At 32.8% G+C, this 15,529-nt stretch overlaps 1 protein-coding gene across 4 annotated transcripts in view; it reads right to left on the reverse strand.

Annotated features, from left to right (window-relative positions):
• LRBA (LPS responsive beige-like anchor protein) overlaps window positions 1–15,529 on the reverse strand; it is a 729,505-nt gene that overhangs the window by 564,124 nt on the left and 149,852 nt on the right. For all 4 annotated transcript variants that reach the window (XM_059373625.1, XM_059373604.1, XM_059373615.1 and 1 more), the window contains exons 21-22: window positions 13,331–13,454; window positions 12,816–13,008 (exon numbers count right to left, since the gene is read on the reverse strand). In XM_059373625.1, the coding sequence (XP_059229608.1) occupies window positions 12,816–13,008; window positions 13,331–13,454 (317 nt within the window). The remainder of the gene's footprint in view (window positions 1–12,815; window positions 13,009–13,330; window positions 13,455–15,529) is intronic.

Genomic DNA, 15,529 nt, shown 5'->3' on the forward strand with positions numbered 1-15,529 from the left:
TTAAATGTTAGGCAAAGTTTAGGAACTGGCCTTCTTTTTCAAGCAAATGCATCTTTTCATGGCATGTTATTTTCCCATGGAAATATCAGCTGAATATGACACACTAACTTCTAATTCTTAGGTGGCCAACATTTCATAGCTGATAAGGTCTCGTTAAAAAGAGTTGAATCGTCCCAAATGGAATATCAATCAGCATAGCTCAAAATGATCACTACCACAGAGAGTCTTTTATAGAGGTTCTAACCCCACAACAACAATGGTATAAGGTAACAGATACAATAAAGTCAAGTTATTAATATTTATAAGGTTAAAATATTTACTGATCTATTTTATACAAAGCATCTTGGTTACAAATCTGAATATTCTGGTTAAACTTAAGTTCTTAAATGCTACCTTAATACAACATTAACAGAGAAGTATCAAGTATAAGGCCTCGGCTATCTAAAAAAATACTTAAGAAAATTATTTTTTAAAAATGGTTACAAAAAAAGGCTTTTTGTTTTTGTTTTGTTCTGATTTTTTTAAAAGTAAGTTCCACGTCCAGCATGGAGCCCAAGGCAGGGCTTGAATTCATGACCCTAAGATTGAGACCTGAGCTGAAATCAACAGTTGGAAACCCAACTGAATGAGCCACCCAGGCATACCATAAAAAAAAATTTTTAAGTTTCATAACAAAGAGAAACAATCCTGTGAGGAGAACGAATCCTATACATAATATGCAGTATACGTTCACCACACAATAAACTTAAAAGCACTGTCTGAACAGGATAATATATTTTGATAGGGTTCAGAACGGACTACCACAAAATATGGTACATCAGCATATTGAATATTTTAAAATGAAGGAAATTTGAGAAAAGGCAGCTGTAGGAAGAACTATCTGACCTCTCGGATCTCTCCCCCTCTCTAAAGACTCTCATGGGAGAGATGCCTTCCCTAAACCCCAGAGGAAAGGAGCATTCCTTATACAGAAAAGAATCCAAATTAACAGGTCTTGCTAATTTTCCCCCAGTTACTACCCTTAACTCATACCCTCTGTCCTATTATTTTTCCATGACTTTCCACTCTTCATCAAACCTAGTATAAAAACACTCAGGCTTAACCCTTTCTTTATGTCTTTCATTTTCATGTAAAGGCTCCTATGTAATAACATAAAACATATTAAGTACATACATACGCTTTTTTTTTTTCCTGTTAACCTCTAATTGTCAGTTTAATTTTCAGGCCCAGCCAGGGACTCTAAGAGAGTCAAGGAAAAGGTTTTCCTCTCCAAAAATTCACATGATTCAAATATAAAACAGTATGTAGAGGCCCCTGGGTGGTCAATTGAGCCTTTGACTATTGGTTTCAACCCAGGTTGTGAACTCGAGTTCATGAGATCGAGCCCCATTGTCAAACTCTATGCTTAGCGCAGAGTTGGCTTCAGATTCTCTCTCCCTTTCCCTCTGCCCTCCCACTCATGCTCTCTCTAAAATAAATCGATCTAAAAAACAAAAAACAAAAGCAAGAAATAGTATGGAGTATGTTTCCCTACTTCCACTGGTCCTCACCTGCATAATTCCCAACAATCAAGGGATCAGTTATTAACTTATTATGTATCTTCCCAGGGTATTTTCATGCATATACATACAAACAAATCCTCATTTTCCTGTTTTACTAAAATGTGCTATACATTCTGTTCTATATTTTTGTCAGTTATATCTTAGTGAACTATTTCAGGATAGTTTTAATCTGCAATCTTACAAATGACTAAATTAAGCCTCTTTTTATACATCTAAAGTAATTTTTTGATGGGGGGAGGGAGGCAGATTAAGAGAGAGAATCCTAAGCAGGCTTCACACCCAGCACAGAGACTGACGCTCAAGTTCACGACCCTGAGATCATGACCTAAGCTGAAATGAACAGTTGGACACTTAACCAGCTGAGCTAGCCAGAGGTCCTATAGTAATTTTTAACTTAGTTTTCTATGGCTGTTTGATCATATCTTTAGTCCATTTTTTCTATTGGTTTTTTTCTACCTTTTTCTAGGAGGGCTTTATATGTTAGCAATGTTACCTTTGCTCTGCTTCTAAACAATTTGCTGATGGTATTTGGTTTGACTTTTTGATCACAAAGATTTTTGTTTGTTTTAATGAAGTAAAAACTATTAGTCTTTCTTTTCTCATTAATGGTTCTAGATTTTAAATTATAGAAATTCTTATACAATCTAAGATTATAGAAGAATATTCTGTACTTCTCTTAGTACTTATTTATGGTTTTTCTGCCCTCCATTAATTAATCCATACTTTAAAATTCCTGATACTCCAACTTTTTTCCCCACCTAGGTCAACCTTCTATTGTCCCAACACCATTTACTGAACAGACTATCTTCTCCCAGGTGATGTGAGATGCATCAGTTATAATATACTAAAGCCTCTATGAAATTTCACGTATTTCTGGACTTTCTTTTCTGTTCTCCCAGTCAACCTATCTCATCATGTATCAATACTATATTTTTAAAATTACTGACATTGGTAATATGTTTTAGCATTTGGTAGAGTCAATCTCTTCTCATTGCTTGTTACAGTTTCCCTGGATATTTTTATATATTTTGCTGTACTTTTCCTTAGTAATTAGCTTTGACAACTAATTAACTAGTGTTTTTCCCCACCAAAGGAAAAATGACTGCTTAGTATCTTCTTGATATTTCACTAAATTTATAAAATATCCAAAAGAAATGTCAAGTTATTATAACTTTATGATGTTGAGTCTTCCTGTTCTAGGAAGTATCCTTTTGCATTTCCTCACACTTTTTGCATACCCTTTGGGAATATTTTAAGTATTTTTATACTTTTATAAATTTTGTAAATCTATAAATTTTAATTTTTTATTAAAATTTTATAAATATTTTAAATTTTTGGAATCTTTGAAGATTTACTAATTTACTCCATTAGTCTTTCCTATAATAACAAGTAGCTTGATAGCATTCAGATGTTATATCAAGCTCAGCTTTTGCTCTTAACTTTACTTCTCCATAATAGGATGTGTTATATATACCTAATAATATGCAGCCACTGAAATTCATATAAGTGTGAGTAACTTTTACTTACTTATTATTTTAAGTCATAGACCCATTCTATGTTGTGACAATATAGGCCTAGACAAAATACAGTATCTAAAGTTTTGAGTTTTGTTTAGAAAAAAATGTTTTAGAATAGTTCTCATAATTCAAGATACTCTAAATGCCTTAATTTAAATTTTCATTAAAGAGTAGAAGCAATCTAGCATACCAAGTGTAAACAGTATTAATTAATTACTCAAGACAGAGTTTCATTTAAAGCATTTTAAAACAGGAGAAGAGGGGTGCCTAGCAGGCTTAGTCAACAGAGCATAGGACTCTTGATCTCAGATCAGGAGTTCAGGCTCCACCATGGGCATAGAGGCTACTTAATTTTAAAAAGAAAAAAAAAAAGAAGAAGAAGAAGAAAAGGAAAAGATAAGCAACAACAACCTAGAGAACACGTAAGAAAATAATGAAATTACGAAGGTTACTCTTAACAAGTACATATTTGAAACCTTAAGACCAAAGTAAACAACCAGCACAGTTACACTGGAAGACCTATCACTGCTTATAAAATCTAGTTCAGCTGTTGGAAGAGAGAGAGATACAGTGACACACAGCTTCCCTGCTACAAAGGTGGCAGGAAATCTATCAAACTGGACAATAAAATTGCAATTGAGTTTCTTTGGCTTTTTATAGCAGCTGAATGTATCCTGATGTAACTCTGCAAAAGCTATACAATTCTGCAACATTAGTTTTTTACACACCAGTACTTTATCAAGAACCATGTTATAAATTTATGATACTGAAATTTTAAATGGCTGCAAAAAGAAAAAATAAGCATCACTTCAATATTGCATATATAAAAATATAAAGCTTTAGAATGAGTATTTCCAGAGAAAAAAATGTGGTTCCAATACTTCTGGCAGATTTTTAACAGCATGCTACAAATTGTTCACCTACTTACTGAATCACTTAAGCTCCATCTTAAACTTTAGTAAATATTGATTTGAAGCACCTTAGGATGTCAGTAGTCCATTTTATTTTAAAAATGGATGTCAAGATACTAAAAATCCAAAAATAATTAATATAGAATATTCAAATAAATTCTGTATAAACCTTATGAGAAAAGCTTTCACCAATGAAAAGAATTCACATAAAGAAATAAAACTAAAGACACTTACTAAACTTTAAAGATAAAAATCGCAAGAACCAATTTGTAATTCTAAGCTTTCTTCTTCCCCCTCCCAGAGTTAAGTAAAGATTTAGCATTTATTTTTAAAAGTATACTTTAGGGGCACCTGGGTGGCTCAGTGAGTTAAAGCTCCTGCCTTCGGCTCAAGTCATGATCCCAGGGTCCTGGGATTGAGCCCTGCATCGGGCTCTCTGCTCAATAGGGGGCCCGCCTCCCTTCCCCTCTCTTTACCTACTTGTGATCTTTTTCTTTCAAATAAATTTTTTTTTTTTAAAAAAGTATACTTTAACAGCAAAAAAAAATTTTTTTTTAAAGATTTTATTTATTTATTTGACAGAGAGAGATGACAAGCAGGCAGAGAGGCAGGCAGAGAGAGAGGAGGAAGCAGGCTCCCCGCTGAGCAGAGAGCCCGATGCGGGGCTCGATCCCAGGACCCCGGGATCATGACCTGAGCCGAAGACAGCGGCTTAACCCACTGAGCCACCCAGGCGCCCCAACAGCAAAAAAATTTTTAAGTCCAGTTTTATGCAGATAAAAATTTTCTGCAATTGACTTAATCAGCATTTATTCCATTTTATAATTTTATTCCTAAAACTTAGTTCAAAGACTAGTTCTTGAACCAAGAGGCAAAAGAGATCTTATGTAACAGTTTTAAATAAGCTATAAATACATATAAACCATATATAATAAAGGCATAAACTATAAATATATACATATAAAACATACAAAGCATACTTCGGGTTTTCTGTGTATAAATTGAGTCTAAAAAATACTGATATCAGAACTACGTAAGAATAGTTTATATTTTTCCTTCAACATTCTCTGCACTGTAACATGTTTCCAGAATGATAAAAAAGGTTTTCTTTAATAATAATTTTTTTAAAGGATTAAGGGGTCTTAACTGGGGACATATTCAATTGATGTAGAATTCCTCTGTATCTGCAATACTTTCTAAAGAGCTTATTATAGTAGCAGCTTAGTGTAAAGGTAGGAAGGGAAATTAGTAAAATTAATTCCCCATACACTCAAAGGGGCACTCAAAATTAGGGTGCATAAGAAAGGATGACTTCAAAACAAATTTCTGGGGACATCCCATGACACTGAGATTAGGATTGTGAGATGAGGTCCAAGACACTATAATAAAATACACATCCAACGTTACTCTGATGAGTGACTTCCAAACCCTACTGTGTGTGGTGATGACAAAGGTGCTTTAAAAGATAGCTGGTGAAGCTATTTCATCCCTCACTGATAAAAGAAGACTGAGACACTAAGGCACACACAGGGTGGCAGGGTACCACATGACAGCTGAAATAAATAGCCCCAAACAATAATGCTGTTTATTTTCCTTCTCCTTCCCACATCAAATTATTTAATGTGCAACTGCCAAGTACTTAGCTCTATTCACAGTTCTATGGAGACATGAAGATATGTAAGACCTTTGTCCCTGCTGATAAGACTTTACAATGAACATCCAAAATAAAACATGAGAACTGACATTTAACCAGTAATATGAGAGATTATAGGATCATCCATAATTAAATAGTAGTCTATATTTGCCCTTATTACTTATCACCGCTCTTCTTCGTTTACTAACCCCCAAGCAAACCAACAATTCACCATGCTTATTCCTCAGTAACATCACCTTTTCACCTTTATGTATGTCAATTCCTCCACCAGTGATTCTCACCACCCCAAACTCTACATCCCCAAATCCTATTCACCCTTCAATGCTGTCATCAAATGACCTTTTTTCTACAAACCTCTCAGATGTCTTCGTGTGAGGCTATCTTTTCACTGTATCTCTTCTATGCCACTTATTCCTTCTTGCCTTAGTTTTTTAGTCTTTTTGTACTTATATTTGTACTTATATTATCTTCCATATTAGACAGTAACTTCTAAGATCTGTTCCTGATTCATCTTTCTATCTTACATAGTAGCCAGAAAGTACTCAAACAGAAGAAGGTAGAAGAAGAAAAGGGAATAGCAGAAAGGAAAGAAAAAAGGGAAGAAAAGTGGTGGGCAACTAGAGTAAGACCTAGAGACAGAGTAACTGAAAATGATCAAGAGAGACCAAGAGTACCGAACTATCCAACAGAGAGAGTGGGGAGGAAAGAAGCAAGGACAAAACAAACACAGATTCACTAAGGATAAAACCCCCCAAAAAAGAAACATAGACTGGGGGAAGGGTGAAGGCAGGGGTACGGAAGGGATGGAGGAATGCTGAAGGGAAAAACAGAGAGAAGGACAGCAAAGTCTGAGTGTGGATAAAAGAAGAGACAAGCAAATGGGGGGAGTTAGCTGCCAGTGACAGAAGGCAGCACAGACTGCACTAGGTACCCACAGTCAAAGCAATAGTTAGAGTTAGCAGGTACAAAAGACTGATTAGTTGATGACTAGGGAGTGAGAGGAGGTAGATGGGGAGAGAAAGACAGGAGGAAGTCAGGGGAAGGGGAAAAGGAGGGAGAGAAAGGACATGTAAGATACCAACAGAAAATTAAGCACTGTGAATTCATACAGAATGTAATTCATTCATAAATTCTGTATGAAAACTGTCATATAAGTGATTTAATTAGCTAAATTCCTGAAAAATATAAAGGATTTGGTTAAGTACAAAGGAATACAAAGCCGATGCCATGTAAACAAAAATGAAGATTTAACAAAGACTGATATAAGACTAGAACCAACACAGAGCAAAAATTTTTGCCAAGTAAAACAGTGGAAGGTAAGGTAAGAAACTCTTTTTTCAAGGGAAAATGAAAGATAAGGTAGAAAAAACTATTTTGTTTAAAAAAATTACATTATTTGCCTTTTTATGAAAATCAGAACAAAGTGTTTATGGAGGAAATAACACTATATGTTATTTTTAGCTTAATAAATCTAGAGGAAAATAATACCTAAGGCTACTGACCATTAGAAATATGCAGAGTCAAAGTGATCTAGACATGTATAAAAAACTACATACAAAATCACTGAGTGGGGAAAAAAACTTTAATGTAGGCAGAATACAAAACCTTGCAAAAATAAGAAACCTGAAGTGTCATGGATTAGAGGGTAGACCATTACTTAGAATCTAGCAATTCTACTTATATTTCCTAGAGCAGTGCTCTTTTCAAATTGAAGATAATTCAGCTGGCTGATCACAGAATCAACTCGATGGGGCATCATCAGCATTTTTAAACATAAGAATGCATCTCTATCAACCAAAGTTTAGTAAGGGCAAATACTGTCTCCTGAAACCTAGGTTTCAGGTGTGTGAGAGGAGAAGGGTTTCTGTGAGTCCATCTACATACATATGTGGCTACTATGAAGTTCTTACTGTAAGTCACAGTTATAAGAAGTATTAAACTGACAACTATAGGAAAACCACTGCCTTTGAACACCTCAGTTATTCATAGCACTGTGAATGAACAAATCCAAGCTGTATGTGACAATAAAAAAAAAATCTTAAAAATAAAAGGTTTGACAGAGAAAAAAGTAAGAGAAGCATCCACAAAGTATGATGTCATTTTCTTTTTTTTATGTCATTTTCATAACTATAAAAATAGGGAAAACTAGATAATATATCACTAATGAATACATTTTTTAATGATTTTTAAGAAGGAAATGGTAAGCACAAAATTCAAAATGGTGATTAGGTCTGGGGTGGGGATTGGATAGGGAGACCCACACAGCATGTTAAGCTGGATAGTCACAATTCTTCCACTGTAACAGTTCACAGCATATAGTGCTATACAAATTATTGGGGATATAAGTAATTCCTCATTTTAAAAGTTGAATTTATATTAAACATGAAGTGACTTGAGGCCTGAACTAGAATGTTGACAGTGAGAATGAAAACATGACTAGGAAGATTGATAGAGTTTTGTGGGGTTTTTTTTAAGATTTTATTTATTTATTTGACAGAGAAAGATCACAAGTAGGCAGAGAGGAAGGCAGAGAGAGAGAGAGAAGCAGGTTCCCCACTGAGCAAAGAGCCCTATGTGGGGCTCAATCCAGGACCTGAAATCATGACCTGAGCTGAAGGAAGAGGCTTAACCCACTGAGCCACCCAGGCGCCCCATAATGATAGAGTTTTAACAAAGGAAAATAGTCACCGAATAGTTCATTCTATTTTCTGTTATTTCTTTCATTAACTTCACATTTATATCCTCATTGACCATTTCTATATTAAACACTTACGGTTAAGAAAATTTTAGAAACTTGCCTGAGTTTATACAAGTAAAAACTACTACACACCAGAATTCAAAGCCAGAACTACTCTGTGTCCAAACCCCATATTCTCTTTATTGCTTATATAAATGGACTGGTAACTGGATATAAATAAATGTTCAAAAGTTCAAAGATACCTGAGGTACTTCCTAGTCCAGCCTTTTTATTTTGTACGTAGAGACTAGACTACTGCCCTAAATACCCTATGATTTCAGCAGTTCTCAAGATGTTTTGTATCAGGATGCTTTATACTCTTAAAAGTACTGAGGCTCCCCAAAACTTTTTATTTATATGAGGTATAACTATTACTACTTACCATATTAGAGTAAGTAATTTTACAAATACTAATTAACTTTAAAACAACAAAAAGGATTACATTAATATAAACATTTCTTTAAAAAAGACTTTTTCAGCTATATGTAGAAGAATGAAACTCAACCATTCTCTTACACCATACACAAAGATAAACTCAAATTGGATAAAAGACCTCAACCTGAGACAGGAATCCATCAGAATCCTAGAGGAGAACATAGGCAGTAATCTCTTCGATATCAGCCACAGCAACTTCTTTCAAGATATGTCTCCAAAGGCAAAGGAAACTAAAGCGAAAATAAACTTTTGGGACTTCATCAAAATCAAAAGCTTCTGCACAGCAAAAGAAACAGTCAAAAACACAAAGAGGCAACCCACGGAATGGGAGAAGATATTTGCAAATGACAGTACAGACAAAAGGTTGATATCCAGGATCTATAATGAACTCCTCAAACTCAACACACACGAAACAGGCAAACATATCAAAAAATGGGAAGAAGATATGAACAGACACTTCTCCAATCAAGACATACAAATGGCTATCAGACACATGAAAAAATGTTTATCATCATTAGCCCTCAGGGAGATTCAAATTAAAACCACATTGAGATATCACCTTACACAAGTTAGAATGGCCAAAATTAACAAAACAGGAAACAACATGTGTTGGAGAGGATGTGGAGAAAGGGGAACCCTCTTACACTGTTGGTGGGAATGCAAGTTGGTGCAGCCTCTTTGGAGAACAGTGTGGAAATTCCTCAAGAAATTAAAAATAGAACTTCCCTATGACCCTGCAATTGCACTCCTGGGTAATTACCCCAAAGATATAGATGTCGTGAAAAGAAGGGCCATCTGTACCCCCAATGTTTATAGCAGCAATGGCCACGGTCACCAAACTATGGAAAGAACCAAGATGCCCTTCAACGGACGAATGGATAAGGAAGATGTGGTCCATATACACTATGGAGTATTATGCCTCCATCAAAAAGGATGAATACCCAACTTTTGTAGCAACATGGACGGGACTGGAAGAGATTATGCTGAGTGAAATAAGTCAAGCAGAGAGAGTCAATTATCATATGGTTTCACTTATTTGTGGAGCATAACAAATATCATGGAGGACAAGGGGTGTTAGAGAGGAGAAGGGAGTTGGGGTAAATTGGAAGGGGAGGTGAATCATAAGAGACTATGGACTCTGAAAAACAAACTGAGGGGTTTGAAGTGGCGGGGGTGTGGGAGGTTGGGGTACCAGGCGGTGGGTACTATAGAGGGCGCAGATTGCATGGAGCACTGGGTGTGGTGAAAAAATAAGGAATACTGTTTTTCTGAAAATAAATAAATTGAAAAAATTTTTTAAAAAAAGACTTTTTCAAAACAAAATAATAAGAAGAGTGCTAGGGTTTCACATTTTTGCAAATCTCAAAATTCTAGCTTAATGATGATGGTTGCATTCTAATATCTGCTTTTATATTCTATCTGTTATTATACACTATTTTGGTCTATGTATATGAAAAAACCCCACTTTCAAATAGATATGTAGCTGGGAAATGAGGACCTCATACTTTCCTAAAAAGGTTTCCCAAGCTCCCAAGATTATACTTTTGTAATACTACTGCTCTCAAGATTATACTCCTCTAGCCATTCTTCTGAAGGACTTGAACAAACAGAAGTGCATAGAGAAAGTTTTGTTTTTGTTTTTGTTTTTGTTTTTGTTTTCAAAAAAACCATTTTGAAAATCTGAAAAGTCTAATTTATACTGGCACTCTGCTAATCTAGAATTCCCCCACACAGATATGAAATCCAATCCAAATGTATTTAAGACCCAAACTCAATCCTGTTCTTCTCATGATCATTTATAAAGAGGAAAACAATACTAGCAGAAAGTGGAGTTATGGACATTGGGGAGGGTATGTGTTACACTGAGTGCTGTGAAATGTGTAAGCCTGATGATTCATAGACCTGTATACCTGTATACCCCTGGGGCAAATAATACATTATATGTTAGTTAAAAAAAAAAAAAAAAAAGATCTGGGCACCAGCACAAACTAAATTAAGTTAGATAAGAGATTGCAAACAGTCTGTACAAAGTACCAAACAGTAAATATCTTAGAGTTGGAAGCCATTCAGTCTCTGTTGCAAATACTGAATACCTGTGGCATGAAAGCAGCCAGAGGAAAATATATAAATAAATGGAGGTAGTTATGTTTCAATAAAACTTTATTTACAAAAACACATTGGGCTAGATTTGACTCTCATGCCATATTTGACTGAACCCAGCCTTAGACAAAACTGGTAAGCTCAAAAATGGAGTGATTAAAAGCCATTTTATAAAATCAAGTCTTTTTTTTAATTTAGCAATAGAAAGACTTGATTTTATAAATGGCTCTTACAAACATAAATTAGTAGTGGTATCTTCCAATCTAAGCTATCTTTGTAAATCCTTATGATAGTAATATACCTTCCTCTCATTAAGTAATGAAAAAAGCAGAATAAATAACTCTTAAGTACATTCAAATAACTAAAAATTATTCAAACACCTAAAAATATATATTTAGGAAATCATATACTCCAAAAGAATGGCAAAATATTTCAGAGAAATAACTATGGTAGTCAATAAAATATTAAAAGATATATCAAATGTATCATTTCTATTTTTTATTCCTTCTAGTCAATTTATAATTTATATAATTATATTCCTTCTGAATACAGGAAGAGCTGTTGAACAAGACACAAAGTACATAAACCATGAAAGAAATTAACAAATTTTATGCATTATTTGAAATGTAAAATTTCCTCAGAAGATACAAATATGAAACTCTAAAAATTAAGTCACTAAACCACAAATTGGCAGAAGATATTCATAAATAATAGAGCAAGCAAGAGATTAAGACAAGAATATATCTGTAAAGCTCCTATTACACAATAATATAAATTAAAATTATGGCAATTCAACATTTAAAATTTGTCAAATTTGCAAATTTTAAACCTTCAGCCAAACCAAGTAATGAAGTAATGCAAAGTAATGAGAACTTACACATCACCAGCAAGCACAGAAATGGATATACTACTTGGGAAAAAATCTGCATTATTATCTAATGTTCAACACTTGCATCTCACAAGTCAGCAAGTCCACTTCTAGGAATATAGAAAGGGAAACTTCCAAATTCAAAATGTATCAAAAATACTCATTGACCGGTAAATGAATAAAGCCATGCCATGGAATACAACACAACTGAGAAAATGAACACAATTACATGGGTCAATGTGGATGAATCTCAAACAATGACAAGTAAAAACAGCAAGCTACAGAAAATGTGTTTAATATGATACCACTTATATTAAGTATAAACATAAAAAGTAAAATTCTTTAGTGTTTAGACGTGTGTGTTGTTAAAAATATATATAAGAAACAGAAATAATGAAACATCCAAATTAAGGTTAGCGGGGAAGGAGAGAGGGGCTAACAATGACAGACAAAGCAACTGGGATGGAGAATCCAATATCATAAATACCGGTAGATATATTATTCTTTATACCTTCTTGTGTATCTAGAGTATTTTGTAAACAATTTCAAACAAAAGCCATCCATAAATAACTAACTTACACTGGCTTAGGTTAAAAAAAAAAAGACTAGCAGCTTCTTTCAAATCAATTTTTTAACTGACTGTAATGTGAGCAAAGATCAAACATTAGCCTGAGCTTTTCTATTTATTCAACCACCTTACATTATTAGAATAACACCTCATCTTTGACTATACTGCGCCACCTTGTGTTCAAAAGCTTCCAAGTATCCTAAAATTTAGAGAACCCTATCTACAAAAATATCTTTCTTTATGTTGTGGCATGAGGTTTCACTATATTAAGGTAAGCATACATAAAAATAACATTTGAAAAACATATTTTGATTCTAAAAACATTGGATAAACTTTCTGTCTAGAGATTCCCTTTTTTAAAAAGTTGTTCCTTTCACTGCGTTTTCAGAGAATAATGAGTAAAATCAAAATTATAGACATTTAAAACACTAAAATACATTTTCATTTAAAAAAAAAAACTTACCTTTGAATGTGTGATTGATAAGGTGTCTACCCACACACGCCAGCCACCCCACTCATATTTGACTGCATGGTAAAGTAGGATTCTGAATATGGCATACACCATTTCTGTTATCTTTTGCTCATCAGAATTCTTAGGATTGAAATAGCAAAGAGAAAGCATCCACTCTTGCCATACAGAACACTGTAGCAAGCTCCTGAAAATTATAAAAGGATACTGAAGTACTGGGGGGGAAAAAAACACAAACTTATCCCTAAGAATTCTAAAAAGTAAAAGTTTAAAACAAAATAACCCCAAAAAGGCACCTCTATGTATGATTTAAAACAATTAAAGACAGGGGTACTGAAAACTCAGTTTAAATGTATGGTACATTATCTATATACCTCTAATGAAAAAAGCATATGGAAAATTCATTTCACAGTACTTTTTAAAACAATCCTTATTAGAAAAAAATGGTTTCACTCAAACTCAAACCTGGACTTGAACAGTGCAAATAATTGCTTTCTGATCCCACTTACCTTCTGTTTTCTCTACTGTTATTAAAAAGTTTAATCATGTCAGAAAGAAAGGCTCTGCGAACTTCCATGCTCTCTGGACACTGGGGAGAATTTCGAAGTAGGGTTGCAATTACTTTTAGTATCTCTGTAAGATAATTCATAAATTAATAAAAACCAAAATATCACAAAAAATTAATGATAAAATATCATTAATATATTTCTCTAGTTTCCCTGACATAAATGAAAACATCCATTTTTGTTATTTAAAAAAAAAAATCATCTGCAGAAAAGAGTAACAATACATTAACTAAAAGCATCCATAAGAAAGGGAATTTATATTTGTCATTACAAATGTATAAAAGTTGAATATTACATTAAATCAAATTAAATTAAAAGTGAATTAAATAATAGTAAAACTATTGACAACTCTCACTATCTCTGCCAAACAGTAAAGTTGATCTTGAAAAAAAAAAAAAGCTATAATCAGAATCTCAGAAAAAACTCAGCTTCTTCAACAAAATTCCTGGTATGCATATAGCCTTTCTTTATCATGAAATTTAAAAGTTATCAAGATTTTCTTCCAGAAGTTCAAAACTAAAATTAGATTAAAAACTCAACAGAAATTAAAACCTATTCAACACCCCAAATAAATACAAATGAAACTGCTACTGTAATGGTCTTAAATATAACACTGTATAAATTTCTAATACTTAGCTTTAAGGAAAAAAAAAAATTCTTTAAAATATATACTTAAATACAGAACTTTAAAGAAACAAGAACAGCTATAACCCTAAATCTAAAGTTAAATAAGTTTTTACCCAATTACAATTCAGAACTTCTAAATTAGCCTTTTGCCAAGGTTCTTTGGTGATTCTGAAGCAATAAGTACAAAACAGTAAGTATGAAGCTACTTTATCAATAAATACAATGAAAGACATTTGGGGAGTAATTTCTGAATTCTTCTAATGACAAACTAAAAACTTCTCTACCTGAACAATGAAAACCATGATGACGATAATCATAATAATGATAACGATGATGAGACTAACCACTAATTTCGAGAAATATGCTATTTTGAGCCACTGTTTTAAGAAAATACAGGTATTAACCCATATACAGTGATTGGTAAATACTGTTATTATCCCCATTTTAGAGATAAGAAAAGTGAGAAACACAGAAATTAAATAATTTACCCAAAGTCACAGACAAGATAAAAAGCCAGGCAGCTTATGTTTTTAAACACCATACTCTATGGTATGTCTTTTCTGAGACAGTATATTACCTATATTATTCTATATGTATACTCTATAATTATATTCTAATATATTCTATTTAGTATATATTCTTAATTTAATATATCCTAAATATATTAATATTCTAAGTATATTAATATATCCTAAATATATTAATATTAATATATTAATATTCTAAAGATGTTATTGGTATACTGTAATATTATATATTCTAAATATTCTAAGTATATTCTAAATATTTAGATAATATAGTCTAATATTTCAATATACTTTAAAATTATTCTAAATATTCTTTATTTAGATATATTCTAAATATTCTTTTTTTTTTTTAAAGATTTATTTATTTGACAGAGAGAAATCACAAGTAGACAGAGAGGCAGCCAGAGAGAGAGAGAGAGAGAGAAGCAGGCTCCCTGCTGAGCAGAGAGCCCGATGCGGGACTCGATCCCAGGACCCTGAGATCATGACCTGAGCCGAAGGCAGCGGCTTAACCCACTGAGCCACCCAGGCGCCCTATTCTAAATATTCTAAATATATTTTAAAATTCTTACTTTAATAACCCATCTTCCCTATAATCACATAAAATATATTTTATATTTATATATATTCTATATAATATATTCTAAATATTGTATTATTATATAATTACATTATATATTATATTAATATATAATTATATATTATATTTAATTTAATTATAATGTATTATTATATGTTATAATTATATAATTATAAAATATAATATATAATTATATATTAATATAATTATATTATAGAATATAATATATTCTAAAATCCTTTTCTATTATAAATATATATTTTTAAAATATATTCTAATTCTACATATTAGATAATATATTCTAAAATTCTTACTTCAATAAGTCATCTTCCCCATAATCACATAAAATATATTTTACATTTATATAAATACAGTCAAGGTTTTCTTTTTTTAACTCTCTAAAATAAT

The sequence above is a fragment of the Mustela nigripes genome, chromosome 1 (genome assembly GCF_022355385.1).
Source record: "Mustela nigripes isolate SB6536 chromosome 1, MUSNIG.SB6536, whole genome shotgun sequence".
NCBI lineage: Eukaryota > Metazoa > Chordata > Mammalia > Carnivora > Mustelidae > Mustela > Mustela nigripes.